General features: G+C 50.9%; 1 protein-coding gene across 1 annotated transcript; it reads left to right on the plus strand.

The window, feature by feature from the left end:
* Positions 1–17747: 17747 nt before the first annotated feature.
* Positions 17748–18656, plus strand: LOC137369541 (cyclin-dependent kinase 5 activator 1-like). Its single transcript, XM_068030807.1, has one exon. It carries the CDS (start codon positions 17748–17750, stop codon positions 18654–18656), a length of 909 nt encoding a protein of 302 aa, XP_067886908.1.
* Positions 18657–20215: the final 1559 nt, after the last annotated feature.

Below are 20215 nucleotides of genomic sequence, written 5' to 3' on the forward strand. Positions count from 1 at the left end.
CGCTCTTCAGTAAGCTGCAGCAAGGGTCTCCCATTTGGTGGTGATTTTATGTACTTTGCTGCAGAAGGGCGAGTCCCTGGCTGCTGAAGACATAGTGGAGTACGAGGCATCCTCAGACAATGAGGAAGCCAAAGAGGAGCTGCAGCATGCTGACAGGCAAGAGGGGTCACTTGGATAGAGCCAAGATCTCGGCTCAAGGGAGGCTCAGGAGATACTTATCCTCACCCATTTCTCCTGACTCTTGCCACTTCAGCAATGCAGACAAATAAAGATCCAAACTGAAAGCACACAAAATCCACTCAGCTCTGCTGAAAGTCCAGACCACCTCATTCACTAGCACCTGTTGCTTCTGCCACATGCAGATGATGAGAACAAACCCATGGTCAATCCCAGTCAACCACTGGGTTGACATTTTCCAACCTTGCATTCTGGATGGCCACCATCACTGCATTGAGACAGTCATAAGCAACATTTAACATTTATTACATAGACACTTGCACATTGGTGATTAAGCATAACTTTAATTACCACCTGTTAAGCCCAAGTGCATCTAAAGCGTTTCTTAAATCTCTTAGCGTGCTCCTACATGCTGCTCCCCCTTCACTGCCAGCTGAGGTGGAGGCAGGTTGCTGACCTTGCTACTGTTATGGCCACATGGTGTGATGTTGGTGCTTCCCACTGTTTAACTCCCCTCCTGACTGCAACAAGTGTTTTTGCATTAGAGTTTAGCCACTTGGTGTTTTATTTTTCAAATAAACAGACAGCGACAGGTTATCCTGTAGGTTTGTAAAAACAGAAAGTTTTTATTGATCAATACACCTTATCCTGAAATTGTTGCAACAACATTCACTCACGCATTCATTCGCGCACGCGCACAAACACACAAGAAACAGATAGAGAAGGGATAGAGGTAGTTGGGTTTTAGCAGGGGGAGAAGGGTTACGATAAACCTGCTGAATTCTCTTGATACTTGAGTTATAGAAGGTTGCAGGCCAGTGATAATTATAGATTTCTCTCTTGATTGAAGGTTCTGTTGAAGATGGTGGGTCACTTAGAGCATTCTGCTGTGTGATGTAGATGTAGGAATTCTTCCAGCATGGCATGTGCTTTCTGGCTTTTTGGAATGCCAGCAGTTACTAGTAGCTTCACCTTCTGTGTCACTTTCTCGCTCTCTCTTTCTGGCTGTCTTTGTTTAAAGGTAAAAGAGTCACTTCTCACATCCTGTTAGGAGACTTACAGGTTTCTTTCCCATGGTGATCACATAATGGCCCAGGATGTGGCTACTTCACACCTCCTTTGTTTTGGCAGAAGACATTCAATTCTGGAATGTTTCTCTGATAGGTGTCAGATGGATTTCAGTCTCACCTTTTGGCTTTGAAGATTTGTCCTTTGTCTTTGTCAGACTATTTCAATATACAAAAGGTTAATTCCCTTTGCTTTGGCAGCCATTTTGAAGCATTGTTCACTTTCTTAAAATCTTCTTCTTTGGCCTCCTTGTCTCAAGAGACAATGGGTAAGCACCTGGAGGTGGTCAGTGGTTTGTGAAGCAGCGCCTGGAGTGGCTAAAAGGCCAATTCTAGAGTGACAGACTCTTCCACAGGTGCTGCAGATAAAATTGGTTGACAGGGCTGTTACACAGTTGGCTCTCTCCTTGCGCTTCTGTCTTTTTCCTGCCAACTGCTAAGTCTCTTTGACTTGCCACACTTTAGCCCCGCCTTTATGGCTGCCCACCAGCTCTGGCGATCGCTGGCAACTGACTCCCACAACTTGTGATCAATGTCACAGGACTTCATGTCGCATTTGCAGACCTCTTTAAAGCGGAGATATGGACGGCCGGTGGGTCTGATAACAGTGACGAGCTCGCTGTACAATGTGTCCTTGGGGAACATGCCATCTTCCACATGGCCAAGCCATCTCAAGCGCCGCTGACTCTGTAGGGTGTATATGCTGGGGATGTTGGCCGCCTCGAGGACTTCTGTGTTGGAGATACGATCCTGCCACCTGATGCCAAGGATTCTCCGGAGGCAGCGAAGATGGAATGAATTGAGATGTCCCTCTTGGCTGACATACGTTGTCCAGGCCTCGCTGCCGTAGAGCAAGGTACTGAGGACACAGGCTTGATACACTCGGACTTTTGTGTTCCGTGTCAGTGCGCCATTTTCCCACACTCTCTTGACCAGTCGGGACATAGCAGTGGAAGCCTTTCCCATGCGCTTGTTGATTTCTGCATCAAGAGACAGGTTACTGGTGATAGTTGAGCCTAGGTAGGTGAACTCTTGAACCACTTCCAGAGCGTGGTCGCTGATATTGATGGATGGAGCATTTCTGACGTCCTGTCCCCTGATGTTCATTTTCTTGAGGCTGATGGTTAGGCCAAATTCGTTACAGGCAGCCGCAATCCTGTCGATGAGTCTCTGCAGACACTCTTCAGTGTGAGATGTTAATGTAGCATCGGCTGCAAAGAGGAGTCCCCTGATGAGGACTTTCCGTACTTTGGTCTTCGCTCTTAGACGGGCAAGGTTGAACAACCTGCTACCAGATCTTGTGTGGAGGAAAATTCATTCTTCTGAAGACTTGAACGCATGTGAGAGCAGCAGAGAGAAGAAGATCCCAAACAGTGTAGGTGCGAGAACACAGCCCTGTTTCACGCCACTCAGGATAGGAAAGGGGTCTGATGAGGCGTCGCTATGCTGAATTGTGCCTTTCATATTGTCATGGAATGAGGTGATAATACTTAGTAGCTTTGGTGGACATCCGATCTTTTCTAGTAGTCTGAAGTGACCACGTCTGCTGACGAGGTCAAAGGCTTTGGTGAGATCAATGAAAGCAACGTAGAGGGGCATCTGTTGTTCATGGCATTTCTCCTGTAGCTGGCGAAGGGAGAACAGCATGGCAATGGTGGATTTCTCTGCTCGAAAACCACACTGTGCCTCAGGGTAGACGCATTCAGCCAGCTTCTGGAGTCTGTTTAAAGCGACTCGAGTGAAGACTTTCCCCACTATGCTGAGCAGGGAGATTCCACGGTAGTTGTTGCAGTCACCGCAGTCACCCTTGTTCTTATAGAGGGTGATGATATTGGCATCGCGCATGTCCTGTGGTACTGCTCCCTCGTCCCGGCACAGGCAAAGCAGTTCGTAGAGTGCTGAAAGTATAGCAGGCTTGGCACTGTTGATTATTTCAGGGGTAATGCCGTCCCTCCCAGGGGCTTTTCCACTGGCTAGAGAATCAATGGCATCACTGAGTTCCGATTTTGTTGGCTGTACGTCCAGCTCATCCATGACTGGCAGAGACTGGGCTGCATTGAGGGCGGTCTCAGTGACAACATTTTCTCTGGAGTACAGTTCTAGGTAGTGCTCCACCCAGCGGTCCATTTGCTTGCGTTGGTCAGTGATTGTGTCCCCAGATTTAGATTTGAAGGGGGCGATCTTCTTGATGGTTGGCCCAAAAGCTCTCTTAATGCCGTCATACATTCCTCTGATTTTTCCGGTGTCAGAGGCCAGCTGCATATGACTGCATAGCTGTTCTTTGTGCAGTGCTTCTTTTTGCTTTAAGTGCAATGGATGTTAACTCGCTGGGGGCTTTCTTGTAGTTCAACAGTGCAATGCATTTAGCGGCTGTGACAGGTTCCATCTCTTCAAAGTGAGATTGAAACCAGTCTACATTCCACTTCACACGCTTGCCATAGGTGGTCATTGCTGAGTCAGAGATAGCGTCTCTGATGTGGGCTCACTTGGTCACTGCATCCCCTGTAGGAGTGTTTTGAAGGGCTTTTTCAAGTGAATTTAGAAACCTATGTAACAGCTGTGGATGAGAGATTCTGCTCGTGTTGATGCGTGGGCGGCCCTTCTGCTTGGAGTGATGCAGCTTCTTTGGTTTGAGACTAACCTTGCTGCACACCAGGGAGTGGTCGGTGTCGCAGTCCGCACTGTGGAAGCTGCGTGTGATTTGAACGCTGTTTAAAGAGGCTCGCCTTGTGACGATGAGGTCCAGCTGGTGCCAACGACATGATCTTGGGTGCCTCCAAGAAACCTGGTGACAGGGTTTAGTGTGAAAGAACGAGTTGGTGATGCAGAGGTTATGATTGGTACACAACTCAAGCAGTCTCTGTCCATTCTCATTCATCCTTCCAATGCCATAGCGCCCAAGGCAGGAGGGCCATGAGTCATGGTCAGCCCCAACCCTGGCATTAAAGTCCCCCAGCAGGAACAGGTGTTCGGTATTGGGGATGCTACTAATGATATTGTGGAGTTCCTCATAGAACTGGTCTTTAGCTTCAGGTGGGGAGCAGAGTGTTGGAGCATAGATGCTGAGTAGGTGTACTGGACCAGAGGCGGTGAGCAGTCGGATGGGCAGTATGCGTTCCGAGCCATTTGAAGGTTTCTGATGGCGAAGCCCACTTCATGCTGTCTTGGTTCTTCAGGATCCCTGCCCTGCCAGAAGAAGGTGTAGTCTTGCTCTCTTAGAGATCCGCTCGCAGGGAGGCGTGTCTCCTGAAGTGCTGCAATATCCACATTGAGTCTACTGAGCTCGTTGTTAATGATGGCGGCCTTCCGAGAATCACTGATTTGTGTAAGGTCTTTCGACAGGCCAGGACACATAGTTTTGATGTTCCAGCTTGCAAAGCGAAGGGTACCTTCTTTCCTTTTTTTGTCATGCTGTTTGGTGCGGTGTTACAGTCCACTTGTCGGGCAATGACCCTGAACTCCAAGCACCCATTGAAGCATCTGGACTGTGGCGGGACAGAACCTTACTGACCAGGGGCTGCCCGGTTTGAGGCGGGCGGTAGCTGTCCAGTGAGATGCAATGACCTCTCCCACCGACAAAGGCAACCTGTGGCGCCCAATCCCTATGCCAATTGAGCTGGACTTATAACCCATAACTGCTGCCTTCCGTGTTGTTTTGGTTGCTGTGAGGCGACTATGGAGTGACCTCTCCATGGCGCATGCCTGGGCGGATGTATGGAGGTTGTGAGTTGCCCAAGCATCAAAAATCCCCTCTCGGCCTTTCTGGTGGGGTCCAAAGGAGTGCAGAGCACGACGTTTGGCACCGGTATGACTGCAGGAACTGCCGGAAACATGCCAAAGGTGACACATGACCGCCTTTGGGGTTCCGCTCCGGATTTTGTGTTAGGGTTTACTCCCTTAGCCTTGGTCTCTCCCGAGACGCCCACAAGGCAGTGGGAAGACAAAGTCTGTCTTTTCATATCTCTTCGGAGTTACTCCGTGAACGTTGTATCATTGCACCTCCGATGTGTGTGACACTATCCTGTATCCTAGGATGACTTTGGCAGCTGTCCTCTGGCGGCCTGAGGCTGGAAAGGCCCCGGCATGCTGAGGTGTTCCTGCTCTGGTGACAGAGGCGCCTCTATCATCACGGCTGCCTGAAGCACTGGTGTCACTGGCAGAGCGGCTGAGGAGCCATTGTCTACACCGGGAGCACTATGAGACGATCCCCCAGAAGCAGAAGGCAGCCACTCCTCCTCCCTCACAAGGCATACTTGTACCTCCCTGCTGACCTGCAAAGGATGAGGACCAGGTGCCTCGTACTCTTCTCACCTTGCCACCATTGGATAGAGCTCAAGGACAAGATGATGGCATGCAGGTCTGCTTGCATCTCCGGCAGCCACTGACTAGCCCTCTGGATGTGGCCCTCCAGGAGAGTCAGCAATCTCTCAATTGAGGAGGCCACGCACGCAGATGACAGAGTCATCACAGCACTCATGGCCTGGATGGACTCCACCAATGTCTGAGCCAGGGTACACATACCCTCTGGAATCTCCACCAGACCTTCATGCACCTCACGCTGGACTTCGAGCATCTACCGCCTTTCCGTCCACTCCAAAGACGCATCATCAGCCTTAGCTCAGTATGGGCCTGGCCTCTCACTGTCCTCTGAATGTCAGAGGCCTCATCTGTCACAGCCTCCAACAGCTTGTCCGGCACTTGTGTGGTGCTCTCTCCAGCTTGTGACCCTGGATCTAATACTGCACGCATACCAACAGCCTCAGAGGTAGATGGATGTCGCCTTGAGATGGTACCTTTCTGGTCCTGCAACTGACCTGCATATGAAAACAGAAATATCAGGGCCACGCGACCCTCCAGACAGGAGCCCACATAATCGGATGCAGCTCAAAGACATATCTGTGACTTGGACGGCGCGACCATCCATCATGCTCGCTTGATGCTTGCTCCAGCCTCACTGTCCAGGAGGGAGTAGCCGCCCTGATATCCAGCCAGCTCCAGTGCTTCTTCCTCTATCAGGGTCAGTTTGGTGAGGAGTGAGACACTGCCACCAGTCCGTGCTCTCTCCCTTGTATTCTGTGCCCTCTTCTCCTGCAGAGATGCATGAAAATGGTATCAGTGGCTGGACTATGGTAAACACAATGACTAAGCACTTTGCTTGCTGCAGCTTCTGTGGCCAGTGCCATGGATGTGTCATTCTGCCACTCAGCAGCAACCTTGCATCAGTCAGCAGTGCCAGGCTCGCTCCCCTGACAGAGCTGCAGCTATTCCTTCCATATGGTGGGCTCTGCCTCCCCAGCATCTCTACCAATACACTTACCCATTTGCTGGTACCCCACAGAGGATTGAAGTTTGGCATTCAATCTGGCAGAGCGGAGAAAGTCATTGACAAACTTGCGGCACTGGATCCATGTTCTCCAGACAACCTCTTGGCTGCTGACCTCCTCTGCAACCTCCAACCAGGCTTGCTTGGTTTGGTGGGACGGTCTTCTCCTTCAGTCCTACCTTGCCCGAGCGGCCTGGGGAAGGACATGCAGAGAGTCGACACTGAACTGTGAGGCCACCCGAGTTCTTGCTTCCACCATGCCCTCAAGCAGATGCCATGGCTTCTTGGTTGGCTAGCTTGGCTGGTGTCAGGCAGAAGGGATTTCCTTGTGATGAGGCAGATGTAGGGTGTAGCAGGCAGATGAGGGGATGGTCAAAGACAGATCAAGGAGTGGTCATGGGCAGATGAAGGGTGGTCACAGGCAAATGAAAGAGTGGTCGCAGGCAGATGAATGGTGGTCACGGGCAGATGAAGGGGTGATCACGGGCAGATGAAGGGGTGGTCACGGGCAGATGAAGGGGTGGTCACGGGCAGATGAAGGGTGGTCACAGGCAGAGGAAGGGGTGGTCAGAGGCAGAGGAAGAGGTGGTCAGAGGCAGAGGACGGGGTGGTCACAGGCAGATGAAGGGTGGTCAGAGGCAGAGGAAGGGGTGGTCACAGGCAGATGAAGGGTGGTCACAGGTAGATGAAGGGTGGTCAGAGGCAGAGGATGGGGTGGTCACAGGCAGATGAATGGTGGTCACGGGCAGATGAAGGGGTGGTCACGGGCAGATGAAGGGGTGGTCACGGGCAGATGAAGGGTGGTCACAGGCAGAGGAAGGGGTGGTCACAGGCAGATGAAGGGTGGTCGCAGGCAGATGAAGGGGTGGTCACGGGCAGATCAAGGAGTGGTCACAGGCAGAGGAAGGGATGGTCAGAGGCAGATGAAGGGTGGTCACAGGCAGATGAAGGAGTGGTCGCAGGCAGATGAATGGTGGTCACGGGCAGATGAAGGGGTGGTCACGGGCAGATGAAGGGGTGGTCACGGGCAGATGAAGGGGTGGTCACGGGTAGATGAAGGGTGGTCACAGGCAGAGGAAGGGGTGGTCACAGGCAGATGAAGGGTGGTCAGAGGCAGAGGAAAGGGTGGTCAGAGGCAGAGGAAGGGGTGGTCAGAGGCAGAGGACACGGTGGTCACAGGCAGATGAAGGGTGGTCAGAGGCAGAGGAAGGGGTGGTCACAGGCAGATGAAGGGTGGTCACAGGCAGATGAATGGTGGTCACGGGCAGATGAAGGGGTGGTCACGGGCAGATGAAGGGGTGGTCACGGGCAGATGAAGGGTGGTCACAGGCAGAGGAAGGGGTGGTCACAGGCAGATGAAGGGTGGTCAGAGGCAGAGGAAAGGGTGGTCAGAGGCAGAGGAAGGGGTGGTCAGAGGCAGATGAAGGGTGGTCACAGGCTGATGAAGGATTGGTCGCAGGCAGATGAATGGTGGTCACGGGCAGATGAAGGGATGGTTAGAGGCAGATGAAGGGGTGGTCACAGGCAGATGAAGGGTGGTCACAGGCAGAGGAAGGGGTGGTCACAGGCAGATGAAGGGTGGTCAGAGGCAAAGGAAAGGGTGGTCAGAGGCAGAGGAAGGGGTGGTCAGAGGTAGATGAAGGGTGGTCAGAGGCAGAGGATGGGGTGGTCACAGGCAGATGAATGGTGGTCACGGGCAGATGAAGGGGTGGTCACGGGCAGATGAAGGGGTGGTCACGGGCAGATGAAGGGTGGTCACAGGCAGAGGAAGGGGTGGTCACAGGCAGATGAAGGGTGGTCGCAGGCAGATGAAGGGGTGGTCACGGGCAGATCAAGGAGTGGTCACAGGCAGAGGAAGGGGTGGTCAGAGGCAGATGAAGGGTGGTCAGAGGCAGAGGAAGGGGTGGTCACAGGCAGAGGACGGGGTGGTCACAGGCAGATGAAGGGTGGTCAGACGCAGAGGAAGGGGTGATCACAGGCAGATGAAGTGGTGGTCAGAGGCAGAGGACGGGGTGGTCAGAGGCAGATGAGGGGGTGGTCACAGGCAGATGAAAGGGTGGTCACAGGCAGATGAAGGGTGGTCAGAGGCAGAGGACGGGGTGGTCAGAGGCAGATGAAGGGTGGTCAGAGGCAGAGGAAGGGGTGGTCACAGGCAGATAAAGGGTGGTCACAGGCAGATGAAAGGGTGGTCACAGGCAGATGAAGGGGTGGTCACAGGCAAATGAAAGGGTGGTCACAGGCAGATGAAAGGGTGGTCACAGGCAGATGAAGGGTGGTCAGAGGCAGAGGAAGGGGTGGTCACAGGCAGATCAAGGGTGGTCACAGGCAGAGGAAGGGGTGGTCAGAAGCAGATGAAGGGTGGTCACAGGCAGATGAACGATGGTCAGAAGCAGAGGAAGGGCTGGTCACAGGCAGATGAAGGGGTGGTCACAGGCAGATGAAGGGTGGTCAGAGGCAGAGGAAGGGGTGGTCACAGGCAGATGAAGGGTGGTCACAGGCAGATGAAAGAGTGGTCACAGGCAGATGAAGGGTGTTCAGAGGCAGATGAAGGGGTGGTCACAGGCAGATGAAGGGTGGTCACAGGCAGATGAAAGGGTGGTCACAGGCAGATGAAGGGTGGTCAGAGGCAGAGGAAGGGGTGGTCACAGGCGGATGAAGGGTGGTCACAGGCAGAGGAAGGTGTGGTCACTGGCAGATGAAGGGTGGTCAGAGGCAGAGGAAGGGGTGGTCACAGGCAGATAAAGGGTGGTCGCAGGCAGATGAAGGGATGGTCACAGACAGATGAAGGGTGGTCACAGGCAGATGAAAGGGTGGTCACAGGCAGATGAAGGGTGGTCAGAGGCAGAGGAAGGGGTGGTCACAGGCAGATGAAGGGTGGTCACAGGCAGATGAAGGGGTGGTCACAGGCATAGGAAGGGGTGGTCACAGGCAGATGAAAGGGTGGTCACAGGCAGATGAAGGGTGGTCAGAGGCAGAGGAAGGGGTGGTCACAGGCAGATGAAGAGTGGTCACAGGCAAGTGAAAGGGTGGTCACAGGCAGATGAAAGGGTCGTCAACGGCAGATGAAGGGGTGATCACAGGCAGATGAAAGGGTGGTCACAGGCAGATGAAGGGTGGTCAGAGGCAGAGGAAGGGGTGGTCACAGGCAAATGAAGGGTGGTCAGAGGCAGATGAAGGGGTGGTCACAGGCAGTTGAAGGGTGGTCACAAGCAGATGAAAGAGTGGTCACAGGCAGATGAAGGGTGTTCAGAGGCAGATGAAGGGGTGGTCACAGGCAGATGAAGGGTGGTCAGAGGCAGATGAAGGGTGGTCACAGGCAGATGAAAGGGTGGTCACAGGCACATGAAGGGTGGTCAGAGGCAGAGGAAGGGGTGGTCACAGGCAGATGAAGGGTGGTCACAGGCAGAGGAAGGTGTGGTCACTGGCAGATGAAGGGTGGTCAGAGGAAGAGGAAGGGGTGGTCACAGGCAGATAAAGGGTGGTCGCAGGCAGATGAAGGGATGGTCACAGACAGATGAAGGGTGGTCACAGGCAGATGAAAGGGTGGTCACAGGCAGATGAAAGGGTGGTCACAGGCAGATGAAGGGTGGTCAGAGGCAGAGGAAGGGGTGGTCACAGGCAGATGAAGGGTGGTCACAGGCAGATGAAGGGGTGGTCACAGGCATAGGAAGGGGTGGTCACAGGCAGATGAAAGGGTGGTCACAGGCAGATGAAGGGTGGTCAGAGGCAGAGGAAGGGGTGGTCACAGGCAGATGAAGAGTGGTCACAGGCAAGTGAAAGGGTGGTCACAGGCAGATGAAAGGGTGGTCAACGGCAGATGAAGGGGTGATCACAGGCAGATGAAAGGGTGGTCACAGGCAGATGAAGGGTGGTCAGACGCAGAGGAAGGGGTGGTCACAGGCAAATGAAGGGTGGTCAGAGGCAGATGAAGGGGTGGTCACAGGCAGTTGAAGGGGTGGTCACAGGCAGAGGAAGGGTGGGCAGAGGCAGAGGAAGGGGTGGTCACAGGCAGATGAAGGGTGGGCAGAGGCAGAGGAAGGGGTGGTCACAGGCAGATGAAGGGTGGTCACAGGCAGATGAAAGGGTGGTCACAGGCAGATGAAGGGTGGTCAGAGGCAGAGGACGGGCTGGTCACAGGCAGATGAAGGGTGGTCACAGGCAGATGAAAGGGTGGTCACAGGCAGATGAAGGGGTGGTCACAGGCAGATGAAGGGTGGTCACAGGCAGAGGAAGGGGTGGTCACAGGCAGATGAAGGGTGGTCAGAGGCAGATGAAAGGATGGTCACAGGCAGATGAAGGGTGGTCAGAGGCAGAGGACGGGCTGGTCACAGGCAGAGGAAGGGGTGGTCACAGGCAAATGAAGGGTGGTCAGAGGCAGATGAAGGGATGGTCACAGGCAGTTGTAGGGGTGGTCACAGGCAGAGGAAGGGTGGGCAGAGGCAGAGGAAGGGGTGGTCACAGGCAGATGAAGGGTGGTCAGAGGCAGAGGACGGGCTGGTCACAGGCAGATGAAGGGTGGTCAGAGGCAGAGGAAGGCGTGGTCACAGGCAGATGAAAGGGTGGTCACAGGCAGATGAAGGGGTGGTCACAGGCAAACGAAAGGGTGGTCACAGGCAGATGAAGGGTGGTCAGAGGCAGATGAAGGGTGGTTACAGGCAGATGAAAGGGTGGTCACAGGCAGATGAATGGTGGTGACAGGCAGATGAAGGGTGGTCAGAGGCAGATGAAAGTGTGGTCACAGGCAGATGAAGGGTGGTCAGAGGCAGAGGAAGGGGTGGTCACAGGCAGATGAAGGGTGGTCAGAGGCAGAGGAAGGGGTGGTCACAGGCAGATGAAGGGTGGTCACAGGTAGATGAAGGGGTGGTCACGGGCAGAGGATGGGGTGGTCACAGGCAGATGAATGGTGGTCACGGGCAGATGAAGGGGTGGTCACGGGCAGATGAAGGGGTGGTCACGGGCAGATGAAGGGTGGTCACATGCAGAGGAAGGGGTGGTCACAGGCAGATGAAGGGTGGTCAGAGGCAGAGGAAGGGTGGTCACAGGCAGATGAACGATGGTCAGAAGCAGAGGAAGGGCTGGTCACAGGCAGATGAAGGGGTGGTCACAGGCAGATGAAGGGTGGTCAGAGGCAGAGGAAGGGGTGGTCACAGGCAGATGAAGGGTGGTCAGAGGCAGATGAAAGAGTGGTCACAGGCAGATGAAGTGGTGTTCAGAGGCAGATGAAGGGTGGTCAGAGGCAGATGAAGGGGTGGTCACAGGCAGATGAAGGGTGGTCAGAGGCAGATGAAGGGGTGGTCACAGGCAGATGAAGGGTGGTCAGAGGCAGATGAAGGGTGGTCACAGGCAGATGAAAGGGTGGTCACAGGCAGATGAAGGGTGGTCAGAGGCAGAGGAAGGGGTGGTCACAGGCGGATGAAGGGTGGTCACAGGCAGAGGAAGGTGTGGTCACAGGCAGATGAAGGGTGGTCAGAGGCAGAGGAAGGGGTGGTCACAGGCAGATAAAGGGTGGTCGCAGGCAGATGAAGGGATGGTCACAGACAGATGAAGGGTGGTCACAGGCAGATGAAAGGGTGGTCACAGGCAGATGAAGGGTGGTCAGAGGCAGAGGAAGGGGTGGTCACAGGCAGATGAAGGGTGGTCACAGGCAGATGAAGGGGTGGTCACAGGCAGATGAAGAGTGGTCACAGGCAAGTGAAAGGGTGGTCACAGGCAGATGAAAGGGTGGTCAACGGCAGATGAAGGGGTGTTCACAGGCAGATGAAAGGGTGGTCAAAGGCAGATGAAGGGTGGTCAGAGGCAGAGGAAGGGGTGGTCACAGGCAAATGAAGGGTGGTCAGAGGCAGATGAAGGGGTGGTCACAGGCAGTTGAAGGGTGGTCACAGGCAGATGAAAGAGTGGTCACAGGCAGATGAAGGGTGTTCAGAGGCAGATGAAGGGGTGGTCACAGGCAGATGAAAGGGTGGTCACAGGCAGATGAAGGGTTGTCAGAGGCAGAGGAAGGGGTGATCACAGGCAGATGAAGGGTGGTCACAGGCAGAGGAAGGTGTGGTCACAGGCAGATGAAGGGTGGTCAGAGGAAGAGGAAGGGGTGGTCACAGGCAGATAAAGGGTGGTCGCAGGCAGATGAAGGGATGGTCACAGGCAGATGAAGGGTGGTCACAGGCAGATGAAAGGGTGGTCACAGGCAGATGAAGGGTGGTCAGAGGCAGAGGAAGGGGTGGTCACAGGCAGATGAAGGGTGGTCACAGGCAGATGAAGGGGTGGTCACAGGCATAGGAAGGGGTGGTCACAGGCAGATGAAAGGGTGGTCACAGGCAGATGAAGGGTGGTCAGAGGCAGAGGAAGGGGTGGTCACAGGCAGATGAAGAGTGGTCACAGGCAAGTGAAAGGGTGGTCACAGGCAGATGAAAGGGTGGTCAACGGCAGATGAAGGGGTGATCACAGGCAGATGAAAGGGTGGTCACAGGCATATGAAGGGTGGTCAGAGGCAGAGGAAGGGGTGGTCACAGGCAAATGAAGGGTGGTCAGAGGCAGATGAAGGGGTGGTCACAGGCAGTTGAAGGGGTGGTCACAGGCAGAGGAAGGGTGGGCAGAGGCAGAGGAAGGGGTGGTCACAGGCAGATGAAGTGTGGTCAGACGCAGAGGAAAGGGTGGTCACAGGCAGATGAAGGGTGGTCGCAGGCAGATGAAGGGGTGGTCACGTGCAGATGAAGGGGTGGTCACAGGCAGATAAAGGGTGGTCACAGGCAGATGAAGGGGTGATCACAGGCAGATGAAAGGGTGATCACAGACAGAGGAAGGGTTGATCACAGACAGATAAAGGTTGATCACAGACAGATGAAGGGTGTTCTTCAGTGATGGTTGAAGGCTTCTATCAAATTCCAGGCTGCCTCCTTGAGACATCTGCATACAGGCATCGGGCGCTGGTGTCCCTTTAACTGTGCCACCAGCACCTTCTTCCAGGTCACAGGACAACATGTCCACTACCTCACCTCCCACCCCCGATTGTGGATTCATCAATGACCCCGCCTGCTGGCCACTAGTTGGCCAGTCAGTGCACGATTGCAATGGGAGCAGAGGTTTGAGTGGGAGGGCCTTCGCCACCGGCTTCCACTTCCGCCTCTGTGACCCCGCCGCTGAAGGTAAAATTCCAGCCATAGAATGATCCAGCACAGAAGAATGTCATTCTGCCCATTGTCCCTGTGCTAGATCTTCAGTAGAGCTATCCAATTAATCCCACTCCCCTACCCACAGCCCTGTATTTTGTTCCCTTCAAGTATTTATCTAATTCCCTTTTGAAAGTTACTATTGAATCTGCTTCCAACATCCTTTTCGGCAGTGCATTCCTGATCACAACAATTCACTAGGTAAAAAAATGTTTCCTCATGTTGCCTTTGTTTTTTTTGCCAGTCACCTTAAATCTGTGTCACTGGTTACCGTCTGTTCTGTCACAGGAAGCAATATCTCCTTGTTTATTCTATTAAGACTGTTCATGATTTTGAACACCTCTATCAAATCTCTTCTGTAATCTTCACTGTTCTAATGAGAGCAACCCAAGCTTCTTCAGTCTCTCCACATAAGTTCCTCATCCCTGATATCTTTCTAATACGTCTTTTCCAAGATTGGACAAAATACTCCCAGCTGAGGCCTATGCAGTATTTTATAAATCTTTCGCATAATTCCTTGCTTCTGTGGTCAATTCCTCTAATAATAAAGCCTTGTATTCAATATGCGTTTTTGACAGTCTTCGCATCTTGTCTTGCCACCTTTGTGTACACATACCCCAGGCCTCTTTGTTCCTGCACCCCCTTTAAGATTATACTATTTAGTTCACATTGCCTCTCCTCATTCTTCTCACCAAAATGTATCCGTTCACGCTTCGCTGGAGTAAATTTCATCGGCCATGTGTTTGCCCATTCACCACTCTGTCTATGTCCCCCTGAAGTCTGTAACTATCCTCCTCATTGTTTACTACATTTCTGGGTTTTGAAATATCTGTCGACTTTGAAATTATGCCCTGTATACCCGAGTCCAGGTCATTAATGTTTATATAAAAAAGTGCAGTGGTCCTAATTTCTACCCTTAGTATATGCCACTGAATCCCTCCCTCCAGTCTGAAAAACAACTGTTTACTACTACTCTCTGCTTTCTATCCCTTGGCCAATATTGTATCCATGCTGCCACTGTCCCATTAATCCACGGGCTTTAATTTTTCCAACAAGTCTATAATGTGATACTTTTTCAAATGCCTTTTTGATGTCCTCATACACCTAAACTGCATTATCCGCACAAAACCTGTCCATTACTTCATCAAAGAACTTGAACAAATTAGTCAAACATGATTTACCTTTAACAGAGGTTAATTTTAATTTATTAGCTCATACTTTTCCAAATATCAATTAATTTTTTTTATTCATTCATGGGATGTGGGCATCACTGGCTATGCCAGCATTTATTGCCCATTCCTAAATGCCCTTGAGAATGTGGTGGTGAGCTGCCTTCTTGAACCACTGCAGTCCATGTGAGGTAGGTACACCCACAGTGCTGTTAGGAAGGGAGTTCCAGGATTTTGACCCAGCGACAGTGAAGGAACGGCGATATAGTTCCAAGTCAGGATGGTGTGTGCCTTGGATGGGAACTTGCAGGTGGTGATGTTCCCATGCATCTGCTGCTCTTGTCGTTCGAGGTGGTAGAGGTCGTGGGTTTGTAAGGTGCTGTCTAAGGAGCCTTGGTGCATTGCTGCAGTGCATCTTGTAGATGGTACACACTGCTGCCACTGTGCGTTGGTAGTGGAGGGAGTGAATGTTTGTGGATGGTGTGCCAATCAAGCGGGCTGCTTTGTTCTGGATGGTGTCGAGCTTCTTGAGTGTTGTTGGAGCTGCACCCATCCAGGCAAGTGGAGAGTATTCCATCACACTCCTGACTTGTGCCTTGTAGATGGTGGACAGGCTTTGGGGAGTCAGGAGGTGAGTTACTCGCTGCAGGATTCCTAGCCTCTGACCTGCTCTTGTAGCCACGGTATTTATATGGCTACTCCAGTTCAGTTTCTGGTCAATGATAGCCCCTAGGATGTTGATAGTGGGGGATTGAGCAATGGTAATGCCATTGAATGTCAAGGGGAGATGGTTAGATTCTCTCTTGTTGGAGATGGTCATTGGCTGGCACTTGTGTGGCACGAATGTTACTTGCCACTTATCAGCCCAAGCCTGGATATTGTGCAGGTCTTGCTGCATTTCTACATGGACTGCTTCAGTATTTGAGGAGTTGCAAATGGTGCGGAACATTGTGAAATCATCAGCGAACATGCCCACTTCTAACCTTATGATTGATGGAAGGTCATTGATGAAGCAGCTGAAGATGGTTGGGCCTAGGAGAAACTCTGAGAAACTCCTGCAGTGATGTCCTGGAGCTCAGATGATTGACCTCCAACAACCACAGCCATCTTCCTTTGTGCTAGGTATGACTCCAACCAGTGGAGAGTTTTCCCCGATTCCCATTGACTCCAGTTTTGCTAGGGCTCCTTGATGCCATACTCGATCAAATGCTGCCTTGATGTCAAGGGCAGTCACTCTCACTCTCACCTAATTTTGCCCTGAATTATTGTTTCCCCACCATTGACATTAGGCTGAGTAGTCTGTTGTTAAACTGCCATTCCATCCGCCCTCACAGGTGGATGTAAAAGATCCCATGACGGTATTCAAAGAAGGTCAGGGGATTTCTCCTGGTGTCCTGCCCAACATTTATCCCTCAATCAACATCACTGAATATCATCTCGTTGCTGTTTGTGGAAGCTTGCTGAGCAAATTGGCTGCTGTATTTCCCTACATCACAACAGTACTGCAGTTTAAAAGTAGTTGATTGGCTGTGAAGGCTTTGGGACCGGAGGTCGTGAAAAGGGGGCCATATGTAAGTCCTTTCTTTCACATACTGACATGGAGGAATCACATTAAAATTAAAATCCAAACACACCCTACAGACAAGGAATAGAGATGGCGGAGAAACGGGAGAGGAGGGCAATATGTTCATTCTGGGTTTCCCCAAGATAATTAATTTCATTCTCTGTTCATGGGAGGGGAGGCGTGTGCCGTCTGCCGTCTGCAGATTTTTTGTCACTTTCACTCCGCCCCAGAGTCTGACTCGCTCGGTTTCACTGGAACAACTAGAGAGGGGGGATGTCGAAGAATTGGGGTCTGTTTCTATAGCGAGAAGCTTCCCCCCCCCCCCCCCCCAAACCACAAAAACAATAGTGGAAGAGAGAGAGGGGGGAGATTAAAAACAAACTGAGCTGCAAGATGAACTACCTCCACCTTTTGCAAATAACATACGATGAAGAGTGCAATTGAAAGCCATTCTGAATGATTGGTTTCCCACACAGCCGCAGCTGGAGCCAGACGGAGAATTAGAAAAAAATCGCCTTAGATTGTCAACTTGATGTACAGCCTCTTCCAAAACCCGCCGATTTGCAGCCTCTTTTGAACACTGGAGCTATTTTTATTATTAATAAATAAAGTCGTTGTAGAGAGGGGAAGAGGATTTCCCCAGACGCAGGTGAGATGTATGAATTTATTCCAATTTTTTTTTTAAACAGCCCAGTTCTTCGTACTAACAATTGTGTGTGTTTTTTTATTGTGTGCGCGCGCGAATGAGTTTGCGTTTATTAAGTGGAGAAAGGTCGATGGTGTACCGGGGTTCAGTGTTACAGATATGTTTAAAAGATACTCTTCTAGTGAGGCTATCGAATTGCCTGGATGTAATTTTTCCTCGACCCTTGAGCAATTTCGCCACCTAGGCGGGCAGATGCTGGAGAGGCAAATTGATGCTCATCCAGAAATCATTCAGGTATCAGTGGGTTATTGACTCTCTCTGAAATAACTAATACCATAGAGCGGCTGATTTTTGTTCCCCACCTCCCCAAAAAAAAATGCTTTTTGCCCAGACAGCGCCGTTTGGATGTCTGGCTGAGGTTAATTTGCGACTTCCCTGGGATTTGCATGCGAGATGATTCTGCTCATTTATTTTTGTTTTAGAATGCATTAAAATCGTGAGCAGTTGGACGGCCGAGATTTGCACGAATTAATCGAGCTATTTTTCCCTCCCCTTAAAGGAGCCGTATCCTCCTTTTCCCTCGAGTGTTTTGGATTTGTAATTCTTAGGCATTGGTTGCAAACGATCGAACTGGAATGGGTACTGTCTTGTCTCTGTCTCCCGGCTCGCGGAGATCTAGTATATTTGAGGATGGTACTGATTCCAAGTCTCTGAGCCACTACCACGCTATTCAAAGTGCCAAGGGCAATAGCCAGAAGGATAAGAGCCTGAAGCGCCATTCCATGTTTATCCCAGCTTTGACTTGGAAACGTCTGGTAGCCTCAACCAAGAAGAAAAGCTCTAGAAAATCCAACCCTAGTAACTATCACCACCAGAATGACGTGGTCCACCTGAACAGTGAAAATGTGAAACAGTCACTGTCCTGTGCCAGCCTTGCCAGCTATGAACTCCAGGCGCCTGCTGACCCCTTGAGCACCAAACAGCTTTCTTCCATCAAGACCACCTCGTCCCTCAATAGTGGCACAGAATCTCCCAAGCGTGTCATAGTCCAGGCGTCCACCAGTGAATTATTAAAGTGCCTGGGAGAATTCCTTTGCCGGCGTTGCTTCAGGCTGAAGCATTTGTCCCCAACAGATCCGGTCCTTTGGTTGCGCAGTGTTGACCGCTCTTTATTGCTTCAAGGTTGGCAGGACCAGGCATTTGTCACCCCGGCCAACGTGGTCTTTGTCTACTTGCTTTGTAGAGATGTCATCGACGGGGACCAGGTGGCCACCGAGCATGACTTGCAAGCCACCCTCTTGACCTGCCTCTATCTGTCCTACTCCTACATGGGCAATGAGATCTCCTACCCGCTGAAGCCTTTTTTGGTGGAGAGCGCAAAGGATGCATTTTGGGACCGGTGCCTGCGCATCATTGACATCATGAGTACCAAGATGCTCCAGATCAACGCTGATCCTCACTATTTCACCCAGGTCTTTGCTGATCTGAAAAACGAAGGAAGTCGAAATGACTTTAGTAGGATTTCTGTTACTTTAGACCGGTGACTGGTGGCGAGAAAGGCGTCAACCTGAGATCCGCCAGTGGGTAACTCGTTACACGGAGTTTCTGGTATCTTTAAATAAACGTGAAGTTGAATTTAAAGAGTGTTCCTCTTTTTGGCTTTCATAGGAAGCTTCTACGTTCTCTTAACATTTAACATTGAAAATACGGGGCCCTTTTTGCTTAAAGAGCTATCATCTTTCTAGATGGACAAATAACTGCAGTTTTCCTCATTAGGTTGGGTGCAATGGCTAAATGTTTAAAATAGGTGTCTTTGTGCAATGCTTTACTGTACTTGTACGAGGACACTCTCTAAAGGGTAATCCAGGCACTCGAAGGCCTGCCCCTTTCAAATATACTCACGCTGTTGGAGCATTCCCTCCCCATTTCCCCCCCTAAAATTGTGCTAGTTACTTAATGGGAAACCGTTCCATGATTGCAAAAACGAATGCAATAAATAAATATACAAAAAAGTAACGAGGCAGCCTGTAGAAAAAAAACTGATAGCGTTACAGACCACCAGCTGCACCATAGTATCAGGGAACTGTAGGAAAAAATGGTACTTTTGGTGACGTAAATTTCACTCCCCCTCCAGACGGTCCCACTTAGTAATCGTTTTTTTTTAAAAAAACTGACGTGTCCCGTGTTTCTAAATGTGAATTTTTGAAATATAGAAAAATGCTATTCATTCTGAAGATAATCTCTCAACAGTTAATGACGCTGAACAGACAGGTACAATTTTTTTTTTACCGCTGCCCTTTGTCCCTCAACTCATTTCTTGTAGTGTTTGGTCATTTTCCTGCCTTTCCTTCCTTTTCTTCATCCTGGTAACTGAAACTGGTAGCAGAAGAATCTGAAGTGGGCCTTTGCAAACCTATCTGTCCTATAACCGGCAATACTAGAAAGGGAAGCCATATAGTTAATCAAATGTCTGCAGGATGGACTGTCTTTTTAGTAGGGGGATGGTTATTTACAAAGACTAGGGCTGTCAACTCTAGCTGGTTTCATCAAATGACTTCCTACTTCCAACTGCCCCATCTAAAGAGCCTCTTTCCCTCATCTCCGATAACTAAATAAATGAGAGTTCAAAGAGAATGGGGAAAATAGTTTTTAAATGGCCCAATGATTTTTCTCCCATGTTGCTCACAGCCTGGATGCTTGGCAACCCTGAATGCTAACTTGATTTTGGAGGAAGGAGATGAGAAAAAGGGAACTCACCAGATTCAAAAGCTGGCTGCTTGTAAAGCTTGATTACCTGACCTAAATATGGTGGAAATTTCCTTTCACAAAGGTGTTTGAACCATTGATTGGTACGCTTTGATATTGGTCACACAGTTTACAAAATGAATGCAAGTCTGCATGAAACTTTTCTATAGGCTTTTTTATATCTGTTTATTAAAAAAAAAATCTGTCAAAACTAGCAGAGCTCCTGTGGGATTTCTCATGAGTAACCTGGGGTCTCTGATGTTTAGCTGGTAAAATGGAACAGTGTTTAACTGGGCTTGTCTCTTTTTAAAGCCAATGCTTGAGTTTTCCCTGTAGAGAAATAGGTACCTTTCAGTCA

The sequence above is a fragment of the Heterodontus francisci genome, chromosome 5 (genome assembly GCF_036365525.1).
Source record: "Heterodontus francisci isolate sHetFra1 chromosome 5, sHetFra1.hap1, whole genome shotgun sequence".
NCBI lineage: Eukaryota > Metazoa > Chordata > Chondrichthyes > Heterodontiformes > Heterodontidae > Heterodontus > Heterodontus francisci.

What these genes read in the sequence shown, in the direction of transcription:
- LOC137369541 (XM_068030807.1), top strand. Translation starts at nt 17,748, where the DNA reads ATGGGTACTGTCTTGTCTCTGTCTCCCGGCTCGCGGAGATCTAGTATA.